The 26,291-nt window shown below is 53.0% G+C and overlaps 1 protein-coding gene across 7 annotated transcripts; it reads left to right on the top strand.

The window, feature by feature from the left end:
- The first annotated feature begins 161 nt into the window (after window positions 1-161).
- Window positions 162-25,458, top strand: LOC102449466 (gametocyte-specific factor 1-like). Of its 7 annotated transcripts, none has more exons than XM_075902080.1 (7): window positions 162-184; window positions 9,330-9,427; window positions 11,873-11,999; window positions 13,973-14,062; window positions 23,646-23,718; window positions 24,831-24,922; window positions 25,295-25,453. In XM_075902080.1, exons 2-7 carry the CDS (start codon window positions 9,335-9,337, stop codon window positions 25,303-25,305), a joined length of 486 nt encoding a protein of 161 aa, XP_075758195.1. In that variant the 5' UTR covers window positions 162-184; window positions 9,330-9,334; the 3' UTR covers window positions 25,306-25,453. The 7 variants fall into 7 exon arrangements, with proteins under 7 accessions (XP_075758195.1, XP_075758194.1, XP_025044537.1 ...); XM_075902079.1 differs by lacking the exon at window positions 162-184 and adding an exon at window positions 4,539-4,637; XM_025188752.2 differs by lacking the exon at window positions 162-184 and adding an exon at window positions 4,604-4,743.
- Window positions 25,459-26,291: the final 833 nt, after the last annotated feature.

The raw sequence follows: 26,291 nt of genomic DNA, 5'->3' as shown, positions 1-26,291 counted from the left end.
CCCAGGGTCCTTCCCAGCGTACCCCCGGGCAGGACCTCCTGGCCCATCTCTCCTGCAGCTCCAGCTCGTGCTTCCACTGTTGGACACAGTCTCTGCGCCTCCAGCTCCAGCTGCTTCACATTCAGCTCCAGCCTCCTCAGCTCTGCTGGACAGAACCCGGATTGGGGCTCCCCTGTGCAGACTGGTGAGTCAGCTCTGACAGACTCCAGGCCGCTATACTGACTGCCCCCACTGGCGACTCCATGGCTCTCTGGGCATCCCGGGAGCTCTGCTGGGACCCAGAACCTGTAGCGCCAACTGGTCATTCTCCATAAGCTGAGCTATTAGCTGCTTCTGAGTGAGCCTCCCCACACTCAGCCCCCTGGCCCTGCAGACGTGCCAGGTCGCTCTTACGGAGCTGGGCATAGGCCATTTCTCCGCTGGTTCCCTCAACACCCTCATTTGTCGCTGGCACTCACTCTGCAAAGCACCTGCACCCACAGCCAATGGTCTACAAGGTGCACCTCAAACCATCCTCTGCTACCACGTTGTCACGGCTCACAGGTCGTGCCCACACTTGGCCTGTCAGTCCCAGGGCGGAACCCCCCCCCCCATCTCCAGTGCATCGGTCCCTTTTTGGGGAGCCCACTCCAGTACAGTGGCAGTGTGACAGCCCTTTCTCAGAGGGTCCACTCCAGTGCAACTACGCTCTCTTGGGGTGTCCACTCCCACCGGGGGGGTCCGCCCCTCCGCCTTCGGGACGGCACCTCTCAAGGCCTTCAACATGTCTGCCTCCGCCGTGAGCGCCTCCGGGGGGTCCACTCCCTCTGCACCCCTGGGGCCTCCACCCTCCGAGGGACTAGTGCAACCCTGTTCTCCAGACCAGAGCAACTCTCAGCCACCACAGAACAGGAGGGTTTATTGAGCTTTGAACGCAGCAAAGGATATCTCAGGCCTGGCCTCCCTCTGCCCAGCACGTCTCAGTCTCCCCTGCAGCGAGGGGAGCCCAGCTGGCTCTGCTCTCTGTCCAGATCCGAAGCCCCCATCTTCCAGCAGAGCCTCCAATATCCCCAGCAACAGCCCCTCCCCTGTCCACTGTCTTCTCTTCTCTCCACGTAGACAGGGTCGCCTGGGTCCCTCTCTTCTCCGCTTCTCCCCTTCTTGGTCCATTGTTCTCTCCTGGCTGGAACCAGGAGGTCTCTCCTCTGCAGCCCACTGTCCTTCAGCAGGCCAGGACCAGTCTGAGCGGGGTCTGCTGGTCACCAGGGCACCAGTCGCCAGGGCTCCAGTTCTGTGCTGTTCTCTGCAACAGACCCAAACAACTGTGTTCTCCTCAAAACGGACAGCTGAGAACATGGAGTGAAGTGCTTCGACATGGGGCCTGTAGACAAGAGAGCTGATAAGGCGCAAGGCACCCTGCCGTTCTGGGTCTCGCCCCATGGTGGCTCCAAACTTTCACAAGCACTGAAATAGTTCAGGGCACTGCTACTCCAAGTGCCAGCACTGGCCTGGCTCTGGGTGAGCCCGCAAAGGGATGACAGAGCAATTCACACCTCTCCCCGCTATGGAAAGTCAGAGCCCCTCCCCACCCCAATCCCCAGGACACTTTCCCATTGTCTCAGGCTCCCCACTTGTCTCTTGGGTGAGTTTCCTCTAACAGCAGGAGACTGGACTTTTTAAACAGCAGCTGAGATTCTAGGGAATATCTGGGATGCCTCCCTGCACCTGCTCTTGCTTTGCCTCCCAAACAAGCCCCCCTCACCCTCCCCCCCGAAAACTGGGAAATCTGGAACCCTTCCAAATGAAGGACACTTCTAGACAAGGGTCCATCCACACTATGGAGCAGGGAACTTGTCACTCAGGGCAGGGGAGAAGATGGTTCCAGCCTGCAGGGTGGATGGAAGAGCTGGCTGTGAGCAAGTCAAAGAGGGAAGCCCTCCCAGGAACAAATGCTGAATGTCCTGGTGGGGGGGTTAGCAGCCTCTTGTGCAGGGTCTCCAACCAAGCTCACTGCCTCCCGGGCACCCCCGCTGCCAGGGCACCTGAGTGTGTCATAAACGCCCGTGGAGGAGGCCCAGTCACCTGAGAACGCCACGCTCAGGCCCTGGATCCTAACTGCTCCTCACTGCCTGTGCCAAGCTCTCTCTCATAACGTGGGCAGCCCCACAGCCAGAGAAAGTCGTTGTCCTACTGTCTCATCCCAAAAATCAAACATCTTTGCCCTGCTGCCCCCCTCACTCTGCCCCACTCTCATGCAGTTTCACTGGGCTGGGACGGAGTGGGGCGCAGAAGGGGGGGGGGCTGTGGGAATGGAGGGGTCTCTGGGCTCAGCCTGGGATAAGGGGTTAGGGTGCAGGAGGAGGTTTAGGGTCCTGGCTATGGAAGGGAGTTTAGGTGCGGGAGGAGGCTCAGACTCAGGGCTAGGCCAGCGGCTGGGGAGTAGGAGAGGGTGCGGGCAGGGGCGGCCCTAGACTAGCTGCCAGCAACTGGCTCCCTAGGTGAACCATGCAATAGGCTCCCCCACCTCCAAACCCCTCAATGATACTGCGCCCCATTTAACTTGGCACCCTAGGCGACTGCCTAGTTCGCCTATATGGACGGGCCGTCCCTGGGTGCAGGCTCTGGCCGGGCGGCACTTACCTCAGGCCGTTCCTGGAAGCAGCAGCATGTCCAGCTGCAGAATCAGTGTGGGGGCAGCTCGCAGGGTAGGGTGGCCAACAGACTTCACTGGGCCCTGGGCAAGGTGTGTGTGTGTGTGTGTGTGTGTGTATGTGTGTGTGTGTGTGTGTGTGTGCACGTGCATGCGCGCGGGAGGGAGAGGGTACAGCTCCAGGCCCCTGGAAGGGGTAGTGTTGGGCAGAAGGGGCAAGGACAGGGACTAGCCTCCCCCAGCCGGCCCTTCAGCGCTGCCCGGCATGCAGAGACAATTCAAAGTGCCCTGGGCTCCAGGTGCTGTTACTGCGGCTGGAGCCTCAGGCCTTTTCAAATCACCAGGCTCCCAGGCAGCTGTCCCCTTTGCCCCCCGCCACTGGCTGGCAGAGACTCCCTGGCCACCTTGCACCTACGGCTGTGGATGGGGAAGGATGGGGGTCACGCTGATTCCTAGTGGCCCCGTTTCAGACCCACAGGGTCTGGTCTATGCCCGGCCTGTAGCCAATCTCTTGGGAGTGACGCTGGCAGAGTGCCAGGCCCCCGACCTGCTCAGTTCCACAGGTGCGGGCCCATGGGCTCCACTGCTCCAGCACTTGATCCTCGTCTCTCCTCGGTTCTCCACACAGAAGCCAGCCAAGCCAGACCTCTGCCACGGGCTTGTCCTGTCCCTGCCAGGGCACAGAGCCTCCGAGAGGACTTGCAGCCACACCAGGAGCCTTTCAAACCAGGGCAGGGTTGTTCAGTCAGCTGGAACCCAGTCTAGTCCTGAGCTCCGCAGAAAGAACTAAAGCCAAAGTGCGAGTCCATCTGGCCAAGCCAGAGCACTCCTCCAGCTCCAGCTCCAGCTCCAGCTCCAGCTCCAGCTCAGCTCCAGCTCCAGCTCCAGCTCCAGCTCTGTCTCACTCAGCTCAACCCGAGAGCAGCCTCCATATTCCCTTCCCCACCTCCCCCCTCCCCCTGTCTTTGCCACTCAACCTGCCTGTCTCAGCCCTTGGGGCTTCCACTGTCTTTTCAGATTCTCTGTTGATATGGGTCCAAGTCCCATCAGTTCCTTGAGGACCGGCCCCATACCCCCCCCCCCCAAGAGAGTGACTTAACCCTTTTGCACCCACGGGGCAGCAATGCACAGTACAGAGGGAAACCACAGCCCACATAATGCGGCCCCATGGCAGCACAGGTTCTAACTGGCCTGGGCTGGCAGTATCAAGGACCAAGCTGAGTTGGAAGGGGGCTGATCACAGAGCAGCAGAGATAGGGATAAGAAGATGAATGACCCTCCTGCCTGGCACCGCTCACCATCACCGCACACAGTGGCTCACTGGCCCGTTCACCATGGTATAAATCACAAGAACAGCTAAGAACTCAACCGAGATTTGGGCCCCGTCGCATGAGGCGCTGCGCAGAAATGGAGCAAGAGAGTCTCTGCCCCAGCGGGGTCACAGGCTGAATGGACAAGACAGACAGGGTGGGAAGGAAACAGAACAGCTTGCTAAGTCACACAGCAGGCAAGGAAATAGGAGCAGGACTGAACTCCCAGGCCAGTGCTCTCCCCACTGGGCACTTCTGCCTGCCTCACCTGCAATTCGAGTTTTGATGGTCCTAGGATAACTCACATTCCCTGGCCCTTGGATTTACCATAATTGCAAGTGTCAGGTTCCCAGCAGGGCTCCCTCCTGGATTGTCCAGGGAATAAACCTGCTCCTCGGTCCTCAGCACCTGCTGGGATCTCCCATCCAGGCACTGACCCAGCACAGCCCTCCCTGCTGAACAACAGGGATGCCCAGACCCCTGCCCAAGCAAGCATTAGAGTGCCCCAGTGTTGTCTGCATTCATGCAGCTCACGTGGGATGATGTCACTGAGCATTCTGAAAGCTCATTGGCCAGGCTCCCCCCCCCCTCGTGGCACCTGCACCCAGTTCTACAACTTAAACCATGCAGCGGTTTGGCCCGGATTCCCTGGGTACCACAGGGCCCCATCCCTGCACAGGGAGCCTTGTTGGAGCCAAGTAAGGGGCCATATGCTAGAAACCAGCCATAGCCACCAGCAGGGGGAGCTTGTTCTCAGGTTGTAGTGGGAGTAGACTGAAGGGAGGATTTTATCTGAGAGATAAGGTAGGAATTTGCCCTCACCTGTTCTAAATAAGTGGCCTATAAAAGAGGCTGATTGTATGGGCTGCTCAAGGAGCAAAGCAGGGTGGTTGGTGGGACAGAGCTGCCAGAAAGATTGGCTGTGGTGAGTACAGGCAAGGCTTGGTCCCTGTGCCAATGCTGGCCTCTCTTTACTTGGGGGCTTGGGGCTGGGAGGTGAAGCAGCTGCTGCAGAAATCCCTTCCTGAGAACTGGATGTGGGATTAGAAAAACCTAAAGGCAGCCTAAGCTTCTGAGGTGCTGGGTAGGGGATCTAGCAAAGGCTCTTGCAAAAATTCAGTGATGGGCTTTTCTAGCCATGTTTGGTGGCATTGCAGCAATACTTAGCTCTTCTACTGAGCCAAATGCTGTGTAGCTCAAGTGTTTGGCCAAGGGCAGAGCATTGCTGTCCCTCTTCCCTGGCTGTAATGCTGTTGTATGTTTGCTGGGCTTAGCTCTGTGAGCCAGGCCTTTATGCTGTTCCTGTAAGTGGGGGGGGGGGGCGGGGGAGAAGAGTCAGAAAAAGGTGAGAACTCTCTCTCAAATGCCACATCTCAATTGTATCCCCCCTGTTTTCTGCCATATAAAAGTTGGGCAACTGCCCAGGACCAAGGGGCCCCCATGAAACAGATGCTCAGCTTTAGCCTTGATGGGTATGGCTGGAGGGGGGGGGGGAGGGAGGCTTCCTCACCAAGTAGTGGGGCATTGGCTTTCTGCCCTGGGTGCCAGCAAGTCTAATACTGGCACAGCTTGGGGGGGAGGGGCTCCCAAAACAATTGATCCTGAATTGAGAACCACTGCTGTAAGGCACTGGGCACCTGCTCTGCCCTGCCTGGCCCCTTGTGCCATTGCTGGGGGGAGGGGGGAGCTGTGAAATGCCACTAGGCAGATGGCAACCAACGTGTGCTCGCTCTATGCTGCTATGGGCCCAATTCACAGGACAGGGCTGGCCTCTGTAAGCAGCATGGTTCCTGTTGGGGCTCTTTCATGGCTGTGAGTAGAGGCAAATCTACTGCTAGAGCCTTGCCTGGGGGAGGGAATTCAACCCTCCCCCTCCCCCCCCCCCCCCCAGCTATTGCCAAACCTCTGATTTAGCTCCATTCCCAGCTCTGCCATTGGCCTGATGACCTTGCACAAGTTCCCTTCTGCTCTCTGTGCCTCTCTATCCCCATGTGCAGAACCTGCAGAGCACTCTGGTTATCTAACACAGGTGGGGGGAAGGGGATGAGATGACCATCGTGGTGCCAGCCAATGCCTTAACTGCCAGTTAGTCCTAGGGCAGCCCAGCAATACAGCTGGATTGGAGCAGAATCTCTCCTGCTGCTTTGCACGTGCATCAGGGCTGAGCCCCACCCAAACACTCAGGAGTCCGTGCCCAGCCTAAAGCGGCACTTAGCACTCTGTAAACACACTCCACTTGCAAGCAGACTGGAGACAGGCCTGGTCTCCTTCACAATGAAGTGGCTGCAGCTAAGGAGCAGGAGGAGGAGGAGGGGGCGGGGGCATCTCTCTGTGTCTGAGCTATGAAGTCAGACCAGCATAACCAGGGCTCGCGGAGCCGCAGCAAGCCCCGCTCACCAGCCGCGCTGTGCGGCGTTCTGCGCATGCACAGATTGCCCAAACCAGACTCTTCTGGGACGTAATCTACTCACCGAGCGAGTAGGTTACATAGATTGTTGAGCCCTGAGCATAACTATGCTGCTGGCCCCTGTAGTGTAGACAAGCCCTTGCATTTCAAAAAATTGGGTTTGTTTAGTTTAGAAAAGAGAAGATTGAGGGGGGACATGGTAGCCGTTTTCAGGTATCTAAAAGGGTGTCATAAGGAGGAAGGAGAAAACTTGTTCATCTTGGCCTCTGAGGATAGAACAAGAAGCAATGGGCTTACGCTGCAGCAAGGGAGGTTTAGGTTGGACAATTAGGAAAAAGTTGCAGACTGTCAGGGTGGTTAAACACTGGAATAAATTGCCCAGGGAGGTTGTGGAATCCCCATCTCTGGAGATATTTAAGAGTAGGTTAGATAAATGTCTATCAGGGATGGTCTAGACAGTATTTGGTCCTGCCGTGCTGGCAGGGGACTGGACTCGATGACCTCTCATCCCTTCCAGTCCTAGTATTCTATTATTCAACTGGGGATGCAGACAGCTGTTGGAAGTGTTAATGTCTCTTAATGCAACCCATGCTCCCGTGCCTGCCTGTGTGTCTGAGACTGTTCTCTGCCAGCCCCAGGGCAGGAAGGCAGTGCTACCTACACCGGTAACTCTCTACTGCAATCTGTGGAGCCTGGTGCCTAGCTGATGCCCCAGCTAATAGTGATGTGACACTGGGAGGATGCTGCTGGACCAAGGGTGGGCTGGATCCGGCCCACCAATCCTTTTAACCTGGCCTCCGGCTATCCCTGCAGCACAGAACAGGGCTGATCAACGTGGCCAGCTGCTCCCTGTGGCTCTCTGTGCTGAGGGGAGGGAGGGCTGTGTGCTGCCCTTGCCCCCAGCAACATCTCTCTGCTCCAATAGACTGGAAACCTGCCAATGGGAGCGGAGAGATTTTGCTGGGATTGCACAAAGCCTCTTCTGCCACAAGCTCAGAGCCACATGGAACAGCCAGCTGGCTTGAGTGGTCTGGGGCTGCTAGCAAACAGGGAAGTCTGCCTGAGAATGCTGCTGACCAGGAGCTGCTTAGGTAAACACCTTCTGGCCAGACCCTGCATCCCCCGTCCTACACACCCTGTGCCCCAATCCCTTCCCCCAAACTCCCCCCTCGGGGCCCCACACCTTCTCCTGCATCCCAGTCCCCAACCCTGAGCTCTCATCTTCACCCAACCTCCCTCCCAGACCCTGCACCCTTCCATAGAAAAGCCCTTGATTGCTTACCAAATCCTTGCCCACCGCTGTGCTGGACCTGCAAAGAACTAGGGTGGGAGCTGGCCCGGCTCACTGGGGTTCCTTGGTCTGCCCTCTCCTGGTATCCAAGGGGAAGGGCAAATGAGAGCTCAAGATCTTGACTGACAGTGCCCAGGACGGATCTGGGAGAGGCCAATGCTCCAGGGGGGGCAGGCACTGGAGTCAAGCAACATGGGGTCGTGTCCCCATAGGAGCTGGCTAGGCCAGCACAGGGCTGAGCAAAAGCAGGGAGGGTGGAGGGCAGCCAGAGCTGGGGTGGAGCTGCAGGCCCAGGGCTGAGGACAGATGTTGGTTGTGCCATCAGTAACACCAGAACCAGCTGTGGAGAGGGCAAGGGGGCCCTGGGCAGAGGGTCCAGGGCAAGGAGACACCACGGACACAAGGCCTTGGACTGGGGAAGAGGGGAGTCTTGCCGCCTGAGGCGGCAGGGCAAGTGTCCCACCTCCAGTGTCACCACTGCCAGGGCCTGAGCTGGAGGCTTGGGACAGGCATAGAACAGGCTGTGAACTTCCCTCAGGACAGCTGCCTGTGGGGTCCCCATGCCACAAGGGAGGAGCTAGTGCCTTTGCCTTTCCCATGTTCCATCTCCTACGATTCATTGCACAGCACAAAACTGTTTGGTTTGGCGTTAATGTGCCGCTTGCTGGCTAGGAAGCGGCTGGTGTGGGGACAGCCCCGCAGCGGGGGAGCCACCCTGGCCTATCTGACTGATACTCAGACAAAGCCTCCCAGGGATCCTAGGCCCAGCCTTGCAGGGGTTGTGGGGACTGACACACGGGAGAGTCTGGCAGGCATCTGGGTAAAGGGAGTTGGCGAGAGGACTCCAATCCGGCCCCGTTCCATCAGGGCAGTGTACATAGGCCAAGAGAGCCCCACGTTAACAACTCACTCTGTGGCTGCAGATAAAATCCGAAATCCTTAGTCTGACCCTCCCCTTTTGAAGAGTACTATCTCCTGGTCTGAAGGCGTGGAGGCAGCTGCATGGAGGTGTGATCTCACTGAGGTTACCCTCAAGGCCAGGGGGTGAGCAATAACTTTTGCAGGGGGGCGCCATTTAATGAATTTTGGTAGGTGGTCATGGGTTGGCTTCACCCACCCAGAAGGGGCAGGCCTGGGGGCAGGCCTGGGGGCTAGCCTCCTTCTACAGTTGTCTGGGGCTGGAGGCTGGCAGCTCCCAGCCCTGTGCTCTTGCATTGCCTGGCAGCCAGGTGGAGTTGCTGCAGTGATATTAAGGACTCACAGCTCCGGCCCCTGGCAGGGTAGCACTGTGACCAGCAGCCATGAGCCATTTAAATACGGTCCTGCTGCCTAAGCCACTGCCTGGACATTCGGTGGCCCGGCCAGGATATAAATGGAATCCAGCCGAATCCAAGTGTTAGGAAGGCTGCATCTGCGCCACCCTCCCCGGGCTGCATCTTGGCCAGCCCTAATCAAGGCCCTGATCCATTGGCATCAAAATCTATCATGAAGACCCAGTTCTCCCCTGCAGTGCTGGGGTTCCCCTTGGCTCTCTGCTGGATCAGCTGTGAAGAAGGTGGAACTGGGCCTCTGATATGGGGGTTCTAGCTGCTGAAGGCATCACCCCTGGTATGTGATACTCTGGGCAGCCTGCCCCTCCTCTGGTCTCACTAACTGTATTCTGTGCTTTTTTTTTTTTTTTTTGATGCGCAGGTGTGATGGATCCTGAGCGGCTCATGCTGTGCCCCTATGACAAAAACCACCAGATCCGAGCCAGCCGGTTCCCCTACCACCTGGTCAAATGCAGAGAGGTAAGAGTAAGCTAACTAGTGAAGCTTTTATTTCATGACACAAGACCAGCCAGACCAGGTCAGGCCAAAAGTCCATCTAGCCCAGTATCCTGTCCTCCAACAGTGGCCAATGCCAGTGCCCCAGAGGGAATGAACAGAAGAGGCATTCATGAAGTGACACATCCCCTGTTGCCCACTCCCAGCTTCTGCCAAAGAGGCTAGGGCCCCCATCCCTGCCCATTCTGGCTAAGAAGCATTGGTGCCCCTAACCTCCATGAATGTATCTAGCTGTGGTGTGGTGGTAAAACCTGTTACATTCCTGGTCTTCAAAGCATCTGCTGGGCAAGAAGTTCCATAGGTCTTCTGTTGTCAGAAATGCTTCTGCGCATATTTTAAACCTATTGCCTATTAATGTTGTTTGGTGACCCCTAGTCATTTATTTAGCTTCTGTTTGCCACACTTTGGAGTGTTCACTAGCTTGATTGTTGAGAGGGGATGACAAGCTCAATGTGCTCCGAGGGCAGGCTGAGGTGCCCCGAGAGAAGAGAGCCGCATGTCCCCCTGCAAGCTCTTTGCACAACAAGACACACATTCCTCCCAGTGCAAACCCAAAATGGGAAACGACTGCAGGAAGGGATCTGGGGCTCATGGTGGATCAGACTCAAAGGGCTCAGCAATGTATACTATTGCCAAACACTGCCTGTTATTCTGGGATGTAAGAGCAGGACTATTGTCAGCAAGACCCGAATTCCTCCCTAAACTCACTAAGGCCTGAGCTGGAGTATTGTCATCTTGAGTCTCTCTCCACGAAAGATGTAGATAAATTGGAGGCAGTTCAGAGGACGACCACAGAAGTGATTTAAAAGTCTAAAACATGACCCACAAGGAAAGATTGGGAATAATTGGGTTTAGCAAGAGAAGACTGAGGGAGGGCAGGCCTGGTCCTTCAAGCAGGTAAAAAGATCTTGTAAAGAGCAGGGTGATTAAATTGTCCTCTGTATCCACAGGACAAGAAATAATGGGCTTCTTTTGAGGCGAGATCTAAGGGAGACACTTAAACAGGCTAGACAAAAACCTGGGATGGGCTAGATAGCACTTAGCCCTGCCTCTGTGCAGAACAGGGAACCCATGACTTGAGGTCTCTTTCACATCTACATTTCTGTGAAATTTATCTCCACTTCCCAGGTCACTCGGGTCTGCCCCTACCCTATAATGTCCATAAGCAAATGCTCTGGTTGCACTTCACCTGGATTAGCCAGCCCTCACTGGAGTCTGGGGTGCTTCTTAAGATTGTGGTGGTAACCTGCCCGCTCTGCACTGGAGACCATGACTTAACCTGATAGTCCTCCATTGCCTTCCCATCGTTCCCTAGGAAAATCCTAGAGCAGCTCAACTGAGTGAGTCAGTAACTCTGTGCCCACTCCTAAGTCTGAGAGCCTTGCAGGTGAGTGCAGCTCTAATAACTTGGGCAGGGCTCTGGGCTCAGCTGTTCATCCTGGCCAGGCCAGCCCAAGTGCTGCTGGCATGAAGACCTAACTCAGCAGGAGTTAACCCTTGGAGAGACCTAAGCACCTGAACTTCAGGGCAGCTTGGATCCAGACCTGCCCTGTGTCCCTGCGGGGACCTCTGGTGCCTCAGTGAGGTTACACTGAAGTCTTTTCAGGCCCCTTTGTGCAGTCAGAGGGTCTCAAGTGTGTGGAAATCCATCTTCTGGGACAACAGCCTACAAAGGTGCCTCCCTGGGTTGGGTGCAAGCTCCAAGCCCCTAATGGAGGGGACAGGCTGCAGCCTAGCTAGAGTATCTGTAATAGCTATGCTCTGCTGCCCAGGGGCCGTGGGAAGTAAAGCTCTGTTAGAGCAGCCCAAAGGTTACTCTTAATGTGCAGCAGCAAGGGCAGCAGCTGCTCAGCCCAAATCAAGGGAGAGCTAAGCTAGGGGGTGTGTCTCCAGTCTGTTCTGCTCCCTGCTTCTCCCTCCAAGGACTGGGATGGAGCAACCAAGAATCGGGCCCAAGATATTCAGTGCTGCTGCAGATGCACCAGGCTCCCTGCACATAAACACTCCTCTAGTGGGGCTGGAGCTAGTGCAGCTAAATAGCCATGTGGCTGTTGTGGAGGCTGGAGAGCCCAAGTTCCAGTCCACACTGTCATGTCCATGCTGCTATCTTAGCACACTGCTTGAGACACAACTGTCTCCACTCCCTCCCGCCAGCTGGAGGCTTGCTCTGAGCTGCAGTGTGTGGATGTACTGAATAGCGTGCACACGCACGCGCACTAAGCGCTCGGCAAGTCAGCGCTTTGTTGGCTCGCCAGTCTTCTGCTTCTCCATCTAACAATACCTTCTCTTCCCCCCCCCCCCCCCCCCCCCCCCCCCCCCAGACAGTGGGAGGTGCACTGAGCAGAGCTCACGCCCACAGTGGTACCTCCCTGCTTTCTGCAAAGTGGCATCTCATGGCTTCTCTTCTAGAACAATAAGAAAATAGCCAAAGAGCTGGCCACCTGCCCCTACAATGCTCGCCACAAAGTCCCGAAGCGAGAGCTCCAGCTTCACATCTCCACCTGCACTGACAACACAGCGCCAGAGCTGTTCAGCGGTAAGCCGGAGAGAGGGTGGGAGCTGATGGCAGCTCCCCGCTTGAATACGTGCCTGCTCCCCTGCCCTGCCTGGGAGACTGAGCCTGCTAGGACATCTTGTTATGGACATCATGCAAGCCTGGCGAGGGCTGGATATGCACGTGACTGCTGCAGTACGTGCATTGGCAGATGTGCTGGGCAGCAGTGCTCCCTCGGTCAGCAGCAGCAGGGGCTGGCTTAGTTGCACTGGTATAAACTGACATGCAGATTCTGCACTAGTGGCTGAAATCCCAGCATAGAGCAGGCTGGGCTTATGCTGCTCTTCCGTAGAGATGGTCCTTTCATTCCCCAATGTCAATAGTGAGCTGTGCCTCTCCTGCAGACTAGGGCTAGGGAAGTAGCCTCCTGGCTAGCATGGGGGGGGGGGGGGGGGGAGAGAGCGCAACTGTTGGGCACAGCAAGGACAAGTCATCTGGCATCAGTGAAGGGTCATGGTCTCTACCCCATCTGCTCACTGGGTTGGGAGCAACTGGGCGCTACCATCTCCTAACCTCTCATGGGGGGGGGGGGGGGGGGGGACAGCCTGCATACCTACATCCACAGATCTGAGCATTTGGGTGCCGTGTTTTCTGAAGTGCCCAGCACCAAGCCTTGCCTTGCTGAGTGGCTGCCTAGGTACTGAGGTGAGACAACAGGGAACTTAAATGGAGCGTGTCCGTCAGGAAAGCACTGATCTCCATGAATGTCAGGAAAAGGGTTTTGAGGCTCTGACACTGCAACTTGGAAAACTTTAGTCCTAGAATCCTAGGGCTGGAAGAGACCTCAGGAGGTCATACAGTCCAAACCCCTGCCCAAAACAGGACCAACCCCAATTCAAACAACCCAGCCAGGGCTTTGTCAAGCTGAGACTTACACCTCTAGGGATGGAGATTTTACCACCTCCTTAGGGAGCCCCTCCCAGTGCTTCCCCACCCTCCTAGGGAAATGGATATTAGGAAAAACTAACCTAGACCTCCCCCACTGTAACTTGAGACCATGGCTCCTTGTTCTGCCATCGGTCGCCTCTGAACAGCCTCTCTCCATCCTCTTTGGAACCCCCCTTCAGGTAGTTGAAGGCTGCTACCAAATCCCCCCTCACTCTTCTGCAGACTAAATCAGCCCGAATCCCTCAGCCTCTCCTAGTAAGTCATGTGCCCCAGCCCCCTAATCATTTTTATTGCCCCTCCACTGGACTTTCTTCAATGTGTCCATGTGCTTTCTGTAATGGGGGGGCCCCAGAACTGGACACAATACTCCTGATGGGGACTCACCAGCACTGAATAAAGGGGAATAATTACTCCTTAAATCTGCTGGGAGTGCCCCTACTAATGCAGCCCAATATGCCATTAGCCTTCTTGACTAGAAGGGAGCACTGATTCATATCCAATTTCATCCACTGTCATCCCCAGGTCCTTTCCTGCCCAACTGCTACTTAGTCAGTCCCCAGCCTATCCCAGTGCTTGGGATTCTTCTGTTCCAAGTATAAGACTTTGCACTTATTGAAACTAATCCGATTTCCATTGGCCCAATTTCCCTACTGTCCAGCATATCTACCTCTCCCCCAGCGCGGTGTAATCAGAACTCGTTCTGAGTGCAATCCATCCCCTCGTCCAGTCATTAATAAAGATGTTGAACAAAAGTGGCCGCAAAACTGGCCCTTGGGGCACTCTGATACCCACTGCCAACCAGACATCCTGGGGAACACAGGCTGTCCAGCTGGCTAGCAAACTGGAACCACAGCAGGAGAGCAGAGACTCTGGACATACTAAGTGTGACATGAACCTGGCTCCTTGGAGTATTCGGAGACTCTTCCCTACTAGGGAGCATCTCCAGTTCAGTGTGACCTGGCTAACAGAACTGAGCCATGATCTGTGCCAAGGACTGTGTCACTCCTAGACCAGCTACTTTGCTTCTCTTCCTTCCAAATCCCATAACGTGTCTCCTTTGCTTGCAGGGACAGCAATGACTTTCAGCCCCAAGAAGGACTGGAAAGAGACCCCAAGATCCTGGCAGGGCCCCCCCTGCCAAGAGGACTGGGAAGCAGGTGAGTGTCTGAGGAAGCTGTTTGTGGTGGTATTGCCATGTGGACTCGCCTGGGGCTATGGTTAAAGTGCTGAAGTGTAGGTACTTGCTGCAACAATGGAAAGTGGATTTATTTTTTTTTAGCCGCTGTATTTAATCCACCTCCTTGATATCTTCCACTGCCCTAGGTGGGTCATCTTCCAGTGCTGTCAATGCCACCAGGATTTAGGCTGGCTTAACTACATCTCTTGGATGGATGGGTGTGTGTATGTGAATTGTCACACTCCAAAGACTGATCTAAGTTTTAGATGTAGACCAAGCCTTAGAGCCGCAGCGTCCAACCAGTTGTGACGCAAGAGCCACTACAGTGGTTACTGATATAGCAAATTAGCCACACCCAACTGGCCAAATAGCCACATGTGGCTATTGGCTAGCATGTTAGACACATGGCCTTGGAACATGAAACCATATGCCATGCTGCCTTTAGCTTTGCCAGTCACTAGTATACTGTGTCTACACATGGAAACTGTCTGGCATAGCTAATGTGGAATAAAACAATTCAGCATTACTTCCCTGACTTTCAGAATAAGTGACTCTAGCCTGTGGCATAAACCAAGGAATCCTGTGGCACCTTAAAGATTAAACAGATTTATTTGGGCATAAGCTCTTGTGGGCAAAAACTCTGTTGCATCTGACAAAGTGGAGTTTTGCCCACAAAAGCTTATGCCCAAATAAATCTGTTTAATCTTTAAGGTACCACAGAACTCAATTTGTATGCAGATACAGACCAACACAGCAGCCCTTCTGATACTTGTCATAAACCAAGTACTCCTGAAATAGCCCCTGCCCTTTGCATATCTAGGCACTAGCCCAGAATAGACAGGTTTTCCTTGAATAGGATTCAAGGTTTGGTGGCGGGGGGGCCTAGTGTTTCACTAAACTAACTTGGCACACATTGAAGTACAGCTGCTTTGCATCCCACATTGTTTAGGGTTTTACAAAGGTGTATGCTTGGCAGGGGAGCAAGGGGATGCATGGTTAACGGGTTGTTCCTAAGTGGCCAAAGCTAGCTGTAGCTGACAAGGCTGTGTGTCTCCACTGGGGATTCAGAGGGGTAGCCGAATTAGTCTGTAACTGGAAAAACTTAACATAGTTTTCAAGGTGCTGCAATATTAACACACAGATGGTATAAGTTTTCATGGGCACAACCCACTTCTTCAGATGACTGGAGTTAAAGGTCCAGTTTTTGAAATCATATATTTGAAAATCAGAAGTGTAGCAGGTCCCCCTGTTGTGCTCCAGCCTTTTCCAGGTAGGTTATCCTGAGCAGCTGCAATCTCTTCCCTGCGCCCCTCTGGCATGAAAAAAGGCAAATTCCCCCTGGTGCTGAAGTCCCTGAGAACAACCACTGACTGAGCCCTCCTGCTGGCTCTTGCTCCTTTCAAAGAAGTTGCAGCTAACTACAAGGTGGAGCAGATCGTTAGCTAAGTAGTTAACCTGTGTTGAGATCGTTTGTAGAGAAGTGGCTCTTTAACCCCCGCCCCTTCCATCGGAGGGAGGGCAGCTTGGGGAAGGGGGACAGTTAGTGGATTATTGTCTCCAGTACATGTTTTGGTGCCTTGCACAATTAGGAATTTAAGCTTTCAGGAATGTCTTCTGAAGGGGCGGTGCAGGTGTCACCTGCAGACCAGGCCTGAGGGCAGATGTCGGGATCCTTTTATGAAGGGTGTTTGCTTGCAGGTAAAAGCGTCTTTGCTTTACTGTGGAAGTTCATTCAACAGTATAGGGATTGCCTGTGCTTCAGCTCAGGATGTTGCTGGCATTGAGTGCACTGGATGAGGTCTACGCCACATGTCATGACAGGCAACTACAGGAGCCTGAAAGTGGAGCTATGTCTGTAGGCTTTGCAACAGCTCAGACAGAGTCTGGTACTTTGAGTGGTGTGACCTGGTCTGTGGGGGGGAGGCTGTTTAAGGTTTAGGAAAGATTGCAGAATCCTAGAGTTGTATGACTGGAAGAGATCTTGAAGTCTTCTAGTCCAGTCCCCTGCACTCAAGGCAGGACTGAGTATTCAGACCATCCCTGTCAGGTGTCTGTCTAACCTGCTCTTAATCTCTAATTGACTGAGGTTCCACAACCTCCCTGCATAAACTATTCCAGTACTTAACTGCCCTGGCAGGGAGTTTTTCCCTAATGGCTAACCTAAATCTCCCTTACTGCCGCGTGAGCCCACTGTTCTCCTTTAAATCGCTGAAGCAAGGACAAGAAACCAGTCGTCTTTCTTCTGTCCCTAGTCAGTCTCCTTCCCAAGACTAACCCTTCCCTCCATAGCTCGTTTTCTAGACCTTTAACTTTGGTGGTTCTTTGCTGAACTGTCTTCAGTTTGTGCAAATCTTTCCTCAAAAGTGGCACTCGGAACTGGACTCAGTAGCACTGAGTAGAGCAGAGGAATTACTTGTGCTTTGCTTACAACGTGCTGCTAATGCTTCCGGGAAGGGTGGTACACTGACGCCTATTTAGATCTTTCTGCAGGATTCCTTCCTAGGCAGTCACTTCCCATTTTGTATGTGTGCACCTGATGGTTCCTAAGTGCAGTACTTTGCATTTGTCCTTAATGAGCATCATCTTAGTTCTCAGGCCACTTCTCCAAATTGTCCAGCTAACTTTGAATTTGATCCTATGTGCCAAAGCATTTACAACCCAGCTCAGCAAGTTAGATGCCTGAGGCCCTAAATCAGTGGTAGGAAACCTCAGGCCCAGGGACTGGATGTAGCCCTGGCTTGTTTTGATCCAGCCCAAGATTCAGGGATCCCCCATATTGGGGAGCCCGCACTGGTGCTCCAGCCCTCTGACACCCACCCACAGGGCTGGAGCATACAATCAATTACCATGGTCCTCCCTCCCCCCGCCTCTGTTGTGCAAGGGGAATGTGAGAAGTACCTTTTTCCTTCTCAGTTGTGGGGCTTCTCACTTTGCCTCTCACTTCAGTAGGGGGCTGCAGAGGTGTGTGGGTTTTTTTGTTTTTGTTTTTGGTGGTTCACAGCCCCCAGTTCAAAAAGGTTCCTCACCTCTGCCGAGAGAGCGAGAGCGCGCGAGAGATTTCTTGGTGCCCAAATAGCCTGAGAGTCTACTGCCCCTCCAACCACACACCTGAGTTGTCACCTGCCATCCCACACTGGAACCATAGTTCCCTCCAAGGTGTCTGCCTGGGCAGCCATGCTTAGTGGGGCTGCAGAGAAGGTGAGTAGACTGGGAGGAGACTAGGGGATGGGGTCAGTGGGAGAGACTTGACTTGGGCTGCCTGGAAGAGAGCTGGACTCCTACCTGAGCTGTGGGTGGTGGCCTGGAAAGATACTAGTGAGCAAGATGTAACTAATGTCACTTGTCACATCTGTTTGTCACTGAAGATGACCACGTGTTGTCATGTGTACCAGTCACAAATATATGTGTTTGGCAGGATTTTACCTCTGATCTAGCCATTAGGGTTGTTTACAATAAAACGGCAATCACAAAAGGAATTCACTTCGCTTTCACTACTCCCCCGCTGATTGTACCTGAAGCTAGTACACAAGTCAAGCCGAATGACCCAAATAGGAACAGGATTTGGGGTGTGCTCTAAATAGAACTGCTATTCCAAAGATGAAATACTCATAAGTAGCTCTGGCTGGAGAATAGCTGCAATAACTGGCTGACTGGTGGTGTTTTGAGTCTTTAATGAATTTTGGGTTTGGATTCATAAATCAGTTGCATCGTTAATGCTCTGTCTTCACAGAAGTATTATTTAGATCTCACTTTTGCACTGGATAGAATTTTGGGGAATTGCTTAACTGGAAGAGGTTAATTTAGCTGCTAAAATTAATGCTTTGTCCCCCAGCTGCTTACTGTTTGGTTTTGGCTGAGATAGGGTGGCCATTTTGTCCACTTTACAGAGGCTGGGCCTGTTTTGCTAGTCTGTCCTCCACAGATACACAACAGGACCGCCTTAATGTCCTCTTTGTCTGAGACATGAGGTGCCAGAAGCTGCTGCACCCTGGGGCTTTCCTACAGACTGCATTAATCAGCAGCTGGTGAAAGGGGCTGGCTGGGGGTGTACCCACTGCCCCTGTCCAGGGCTACCCTAGCCACCCTCCTTCTTGCCCCTGTGCCCTTTCAGGAGAGTGCAGGGAGTGTGTGGTTGCAGCTGTACATATGGTGTTACCTGCACAAATTTCTCTCCCTTCCACACTTCAGGGACACACCCACCCATACCCAATTCCTAGGGCTCAGGGTGTAACTTCCTCCATGTTTGCAGAATCTTTTGCTACTGAAAGAGCCTTACACAGTAATATTCTACTTTATTTATTGACAATTGCCAAGCAAGCAGAATACACATGCCAAGCACACAGCATCATGCTCACCAAGCCTGATAAAGGCAGGCGGATTTCCCTTGTTGGCCAGGCAAGGTCAGTCTCTCTGGATCTTAGCTGCTGAACAGCAAGCAGGGTTGTGCAGAGGAGTTGTGGCAGCTCTGGCCTTAGGCTGTGTCTTGGAGGTGAGTTCTTCCAGGTCTTCCCTTTCCTTTTTCCTCTGGTCTTCTCCTTGGACCCCAGTTTATATAGTGAAAAGTGAGTCCTTCTTAGCTAGACTTTAACCTGTTATTTTAGTATAACTTTACTATCCAATCCTAACATACCTACCGCTTTAATTGACTTACAGCTAGCACAATTGTACTGTAGACAAATAATTAAACCAGTGAGATCATGCAGACAAACAATAGGAAAGTGAGGACAGTAATCATAGAATGAGGATTTCACACTCTGCTAGGATATCCCAGCTCTTGCCAGTGGAAATGCTGTCAACTAAGTTCTCTACCCATCTTGAGAGCTGTTTCTTTATCTGGTGACAGCAGGTGTAATGCACCTTAGATGGAATGTGAGTGACTCCAAACTAGTGGCTGCTGCTCTTCAGTCTGACTGCAGAGGAAGCCTTTAGCCTTCCCTTATGGCTACAGAAAAACCATATTGTTACAGAATAGTGGTAGAAATGTAGCCGTGTTAGTCTGGTGCAGCTGAAACAAAATACAGGACTGTATAGCACTTTAAAGACTAACAAGATGGTTTAATAGGTGATGAGCGTTCGTGGGCCAGACCCACTTCCTCAGATCAAAATTTTCTTCCACTGTTTGGTCTGAGGAAGTGGGTCTGGCCCACGAAAGCTAATAAACCATCTTGTTAGTCTTTAAAGTGCTACACAGTCTTGTTTTTTGTTTCATGTTACACTGGGTTATCTTCCTCTTCCCCTGACTAAGGGAAAGTGCTCAGCTTGTGCCTTCCTCTTGCTTCCTGCAGCAGAGGGGAGGGCAGAGGAGAATGCAGCAGGCTGGGAACTTTGCCCTTGCTCCCTGAGAGTTGGGGGAGCAGAGAGCAGCAGTCCGCTCTCCCAAAATGTCACCCTTGCCCTTTCCATATCCCCCTGCCCTGGGCTCCCTATGCACTAAATAGGACTGTCCTCTATAGGGATGTAAGCAACTAGTTGACTATCCAATATCCAATCAGTCACTTAGTGACTTGATTAGTTGCTCTCCCCCCCTCCTGCATCTATCAGAGGCAGCAAGAGGCAGGAGCCAGCTTAAAAGCCAGGTCCCCCACAGCACTACCTCCTTGGCAGAGGGTTGGGGCAGGGAGGCAGAGGTTAGTCGATTAGCTGATAAATGCCATTTAACATCCCTAGTCATCTATTCTTGAGGTACCTGGATGGCCCCCCTAGTCTGGGAACATGTACTATATTATAGCTTTAGAGTTGCATTCCTTTGAATTTGTAACCTAGGATATCCCAGCACCAAGGCTGCTGGTGACCTGGAGCCCGGCTTCTAGACAGTGATTTCAAAGTTTCAGAATTTGTTTGGGGCAAGGTATCAAACCATTAAGGCCAGATCTTTGCCATCTGGGATAGTTGTGGCTGTTCAGAGTAATCCCATTTGCAGGGGTGGATGAGAGCGCCGCGGCCCAGGGCAGCAAAATTTCACAGGGGTGCCCCCCCCTTTGACACGGCACGTGCGTGGGGCCTCGGGAAGCGTGGGGCCTGAGGCAGCCACCCCGCTTGTCCTGCCCTAAATCCGCCACTGCCCATTTGACTGATAAGTAGCAAGCACCTTTGGTGGTAGGTGGTTTGTAGGATGAAGTTTTTATCTGCAAGCTTTTTGATGCAAAGGTCTCTCTGCATACTCCAAAGCCAGAGGTTAACGGTGCTCCATTTACTGAGGGCCAGATCTTGTACAAAATGTAATGAGCCTACTCAGAGGGTTTGTTTGTGGAGTCGGTGACTGACACACATTCCAGTGTGAAACCTGCAGAAATTGGCCTTTTGCTACAGGGCTGTACACCTGGAGGGGGGACTCCTGCTGTGCCTTTCCCAAAACACTCATTTAAAATACCCACAACATCCACCCACTTGATGTTTTACTTCCCGTAACATTTCCAGGGTTGTTTGTGGCTTTGTTTGCTGTCTCTGTGGCTTGACTTATTTTTCCTGCTCTGTGTGTGAAGTCTTAATTTAAGAGCTGACATCCCATAGGAATTGTATAAGCCTCAGGAAACATCTCTTACTCATTCAGTATCGAACTTACATGTGTGAGGAGAGCATGACTATTTCTAATTGTACTCCACAAATCTACGAGTCCTTGAAACCCAGCTATGGATACAGATGATATGCCTGGAAGTATAGTTCTGTGGACTGCAAAAGTCTGTAGCATTCTAGTGTTTTGGAAGACTGGGTGTTTTTTGAGCCATTTGCCCTGAAGATGTAGCTGTCTATGGCAGTAGATTATTAAATTGGGACCCTGGTGCATATTTTTATGCTTTCACTTATTAGCCATGTCTGCTTTTATTTATATAGCTTCTGTGTGCCACATTTTTGCAAGTACTAGCTTGGGTCCTTAGAAAGGATGATTAAAAATTACACTGCCCTTGGAGTACATACCCTCTTATTTCATTTCAGATTAAGTTAACAAGGCCCACTCCTTAAGATGTTTGTGATCCTTTGGCTTTAATATTTTTCTTTAATATATTTTTAAACTGGAGATTAATACCTATGAACGGAATTCTTTCTGCGGATGTGCATGCCAGTGCTGCACTTGTGGAACGAACTTTAGCAGGAACATTGTCTGGAACCCACACCATTGCAAAATGCCCCAAAAACGATGAGGGTGAAATGACAGACCATCACTGTGCTCCTGAATGAATGCTCAGGAAAATGGAAAGCCCCTGTCTGCAGGTGAACAACTTTCACCCTGACCTCTCAGGGTGAATCTGGCCTCTCAGTCCCCATCCTCAAAGGAAACCTCAACAAGCCCTTCAAGAGAAGTACCTGGGTGCTTACATTCCAACTTGCTAGACACTGAATCATGAACTGAAGAAACCCTAGATTTATGGCTCAGCCCTCCCAAATTCACAGCCATGCAAAATGTCATGGAGCATAACAGCTGGTGTCCTCCCATGAAATCTGGCCTCTTGTGTGCTTTGCCCCTCTACAATACAGATTTCAAGGGGGGACCTGCATTTCTCAGATTGGGGGGTCCTGACCCAAGAGGATTACAAGGTTAGTTCAAGGGTCACAGTATTGCCACCTTTCTTGCTGCTTCTTGAGCAACTGGAGCAAGATGATTGTAACGTTGGTCAGGGGCCCCCGCGCTGAAGGCAGCACCATTCCCATGTCCTTCTTACTTCTGTGCTGCGGTTCTTGGCACTGGGCACCCGGAGAATGGCAGCTGCTGACTAATATCCCAGCTCGACAGGCGGCAGTGCCGAAGTAAGGGTAGCAGAACTGCAGCCCTCTTTACAGTCTATTTTGGGGGAGGGGGTCAGGACCCCTCCAGTAACACAAACTTCAGATTTAAATATCTCAAACCAGACACTTTAAAAATCTTATGACTGAAATTTACCAAACTGGCCCATCCATTTGGTAGGGCTCTTCTTAGTATAACCTAATCTCTAACCCACTAACGGGCTCCCTCTCCTCCCCTCCTTTCTCCCTATCACTGGAGAGGTGTCAAGCCATTTCATCATCTCAAATGGTCCATCAGGAGGAGTAGGTGGCTGACTTGTTCTAAACCAGTGTGGTCCACGGCCAACTTACCAGGTACCCCAAAATGGCATCACTCTGTCGGCTAGCTCTCCCTGCTGGCCTGGGGCATGCCTGGTGTCTCCCAATGGCAGCCCACCCCTACCATCGGCCCTTCATTCCCAGCTACCGCTCACCCCACAGCACAGCACCCCCGCCTCCACTCGGCCCAGCGAGACCTCACGAGAGTGGGATGGGTGAAAGGTGGAGGAGACGGAAGTGAGGCCCAGGACAATGGTGGACTCAGGTTGAAGGCAGCAGGGAGGGGAGGCTGCCGTGAAGCAGTCTCTGCCTGAGGCAGGCCGAGCCTCACTGGGCAGAGGCTGCTCTGGCAGTAGCCCCTGTCTGCAGGAGTCCCAGTGGGGAGCTGCTCGCCCCCCACCCCGACAGGGGCTGCTGTGGCCAGCCTGGGCCTCTGCAAACGGGGTGCTGGACCCAGCGCAAGCTGGGATGGAACAGTCCTGGCTTGCGCCGGCTCCAGGATCACTGCGGCTCTGCACTTTAAATGTAGCAACAGCTGCCTGGCTCTTACTACACTTTAAAACTGCAGTCACAGCTGTCCCAGAGGGCCCCACCCCATTGACTAATCGTGTAATGACAGTGGTTCCCAAACTTTTTGGCCTCTTTTTGATTTTTGAGACCCCCCCCCCCCCCCATAGCAGTAAAACTTGGGAGGGGGGAGGAACTGACTGGGGACAAAAAAACTAATAGTAGCCAAACTGGGGGGGGAGGGGCTGGGTTGCCTCATTTCCCCCTCCGCCCCCGCCCTGGAATTTCTTCACACCTGGGGGGCATGCTCCCAGTTTGGAACCCCATGGTATAGTCAATATAATTCGTAGTGCCTAGGCTATTAGCCAAATGCCCACTCCTTAACACCATTACTGTGGACAGGGACTGGTGCTGCTGTGCAAATGCCTCCTGAGGGGTCAGGCTTGTGGTCAGGAAGAGTCTTGCCAACAAACCTGCGTCCTGCTCTGACCCTCTGCCAGGCTGCAGCCCCCTCGCTTGCTCGTGTAACTGTTGGGCAGGTATGAAACCTCGCAGGCCTGGGCAGGAAGCTATTCAGAGTGCTGCCATTTGGGAGCACTGGCGAGAGAAGGCCCCTGCATGCCTCCTGGCATTGAGGCTGCCCTGCATGCCCATGCCCCTTTAATTGGGAGGGCAGCAGGATCAGGGCTAGCGCAGTGAGAGCAGCAATCCTGGGTCAGACCACTGGCCTCTCCAGCCAGTATCCTGTCTGGAGCACCTGGCACTGGTCACTGTTGGACAGGACAACTTCCAAGTTCACGCGCAGCCTCCAGCAATAGCTTAGGGCCCCCAGAACACCCTAGTTCCACCTTCCTGCTGGAAGGCAGCTAAGAGCTTTGGAGCAGGAGCTGTTGCAAGTGAGGGAGCTGGGGAGGGAGCAGGGCCACGGCCCCTGATCGTGTGACCTGAGGATAGAGTCTTGGGGTGTGAAACCTGCCCAGAACCTTTCATCGGGCCCTCACGCTAAGCTGTCTCCTCAGATGCAGACGCTGCTGCCACCTCTCCTTTTGTTCTTGGCTCCCAGGCAAACTTCACGCTAAGCCCAAGTCCAAGGTAAGACTCTCCTTGCACTCTCTGGTAACCACTTCACACCCTCTTGGGAAGAGGGCCACAGGCCAGCTCCACTCCTCTCCCTCCCTGGCATGAACCTCCTGGCTCTGCTGGGGCCAAGAGCTGTGCACTGGCATCTATTGACTTTTATCTGCTTAGGTTTAAGTACCCATTCTCCAGATACTTAATGATGCTTTCTCTCCCCTCTCCCATTTTGAGTTCATATCCCCAATTCATAACTCCAGTCACTTAAAGAAGTGGGCTGTGCCCATGAAAGGTCATTATAGACTAACGAAACATGTAGATGGTATCATGAATGGAAGCCATGCTTGTTGGGGAACCAGTGCGGCTAGCTGAGCACCAGAGGTGTGGGGCAAAGCACCTTCAAAGGGAATGCAGGCTGAGTTCCAAGAAGAGACTGGCTATGCAGGAGCATCCAGCTCTTGGATTCAGGGTGGCACAGCCTTGCTCTGAGTGGGTCATGTCCCACTCCTGCCCCCACTACATGCAGCTAGTGCCCCATGGCAGCAGGCAAGAGTTACTTACACCAGCCCATGGGAATGTGCTTTCTGACTGACTGTACCTGGGGAGCAGGACCCTGCCATGTTGGGCAAACAACCTGCCCATGACCCGTGTGCATGCTTTCCACAGACCCTCCTGGCCAGGAGTAGAATCCAGGAAGGTGCCTGAACAGTTGCTGTGGGCCAAGGTGGGAGGGAGCACTGCGAAGGCCCATGGTGACCTGCAGCCACAGCGTTGCCACTGCCCTGGGAACAAGGCTTGCGTTCTAGGAGTACTGTGGGGAGACAATCCCATGCTTGCTGGCATGGAACAGAATGGAGACACCCTGTCAGGACTCCTGAAGGGGAACCCTCAGCACACATAGCTGGTAGATGCCATGTGGATTGCTATGTGGCCTTATTTACAGCTGGCCTTTCAGCACTGGGTAACCAGGGCTAGGGGCTGAGGCATGCTGAGGAGGCTTGTCTGTATGGGGCAGAGGGCTGATGGAGGCAGGGTCACATGATACCATATGCAGAGAGCCTGGCCCATGTCAGACTAACTCCTCCTCCTGGTGTCTGCTAACTCGCCTCTGTTTCCCTCCCGTGGTCCAGTCTTGGTGAGACCAGCTGGCGTGGAAACCAGCAAATGCAGGACAAGAGCACCTCCGCAGCAGCGAGGGCTTCAAAGGGTCCCTGGAGAAAAGGTACGAGGTGGAGTGAGACTGGGACCATCTAGGGAGGTGGGGATAGGTCCAGTTTCAGAAACTGGTCAAGTTGCCCCAAACAGCTTGTGCTGGGTCTGCACTGTGCATTGGGGCATGTAGATGCAGTACTGGGACAGATGCCTAGAAGTCTATTCCCCTTCTCAAGTACCGGCAGCGTAACTGCCTCCAGGCCAGGGTGCATGGCTCTAACCATTCTGGGATAGCCAGTGGCTCAGCCCTTCTATTTCATGCCTTGGCTTCACTGAAAACATGGCCAGCCTCTCTCCATGGCATTAGGGCAGCACCTGCTCTCTGTAAATGTAGTGCCTTCTCTCACCTGCCTTCTCTGCTAATGCCTGACTGTCTCAACAGGTCATTGGTGAGGCTCTTGCAATGGGAAGGAACAGCCTGGTGACCAGCTGAAGATTTTAATCTTAATCAGTATTTTAAAATTTTTTTAGATCCCCACTGCCAGCTTTAGACATTTCCTGAAAGTGCCTAGACTGGGAAATAAAACCTTCTCTGTATAAACACTCTAGTGTTGCATTCTCTGTCCCAATACCACATTTTCCCTTTAGAAAAATTCATTTTCCATTTACTCCTTTCCCACAGTGGAGGCTTGGTTGGAGAGAACCCTTCACAGCCTAGGAGAGGCAAATTAAGACGGGGACTCTTTTCCAAAAAGAGATGACTAAAGGGAGGATATGACGGAGGACTATGAAATTGTGATGGCTCTGGAGGAAATGTGTAATTCTTCCCATAAAATAAGAACCAAGTGAAGCTAATAGACAGCAGCAGGCTTAAAACAAACAAAAGGAAGCATTTCTTTACCCAATACCCGGACTATCCGTGGAACTCCTTGCCAGAGGATGTAGCTAAGATTAAGCAGGTTCAAAAAACTAGATAAATTGGAGGATAGATCCATCAATGGCTCTTGGGCGTGGCTGATGTCTCTGCTCTTGCATTGCTAGAAGCTGGGAATGAGCAACAGGGAGTGGATCATTTAATTACCTGTTCTGGTCATTCCCTCTGGGGCACCAGGCTCTATGGGAAGACAGGATACTGGACTAGATCACCCTTTGGTCTGACCCAGTCTGACTGTTCTTACAATCTACTTACAACAGCCACAACTTATAGTCGCCCTCTGTACCGTGGCATCACTATGGGGGCTCGTGAGCTGCTGTGTGCCCTCTAAAGCCTCTTCTGCCTGTGCTGTCTGGGATCCACCCCATTTCAGAGCCAGGAACACTGGCCACATGTGCCTTGGTTTGATTGGAGCCAAATGCCATTTTGTTTGAAGGGACCCAGCTTAGTCTGTGTTTTCAGGCTTCTGAGCATGTTCCCCTCCCCCCCACTGACTTGCAACCCC

The sequence above is a fragment of the Pelodiscus sinensis genome, chromosome 19 (genome assembly GCF_049634645.1).
Source record: "Pelodiscus sinensis isolate JC-2024 chromosome 19, ASM4963464v1, whole genome shotgun sequence".
NCBI classification, from domain to species: Eukaryota; Metazoa; Chordata; order Testudines; family Trionychidae; genus Pelodiscus; species Pelodiscus sinensis.
Note: the sequence above shows the minus strand (reverse complement) of the source record. Positions and strands in the feature narration are given on the sequence as shown.

Excerpts from the sequence above, each read along its gene's own strand:
- LOC102449466 (XM_006131136.4), top strand. The coding sequence starts at position 7,350 with ATGGAACAGCCAGCTGGCTTGAGTGGTCTGGGGCTGCTAGCAAACAGG. Across the intron at positions 7,438-9,329 it reads GCTGACCAGGAGCTGCTTAG|GTGTGATGGATCCTGAGCGG; the intron begins GTAAACACCTTC and ends TTTGATGCGCAG. Across the intron at positions 23,719-24,830 it reads ACGCTAAGCCCAAGTCCAAG|TCTTGGTGAGACCAGCTGGC; the intron begins GTAAGACTCTCC and ends CCCGTGGTCCAG.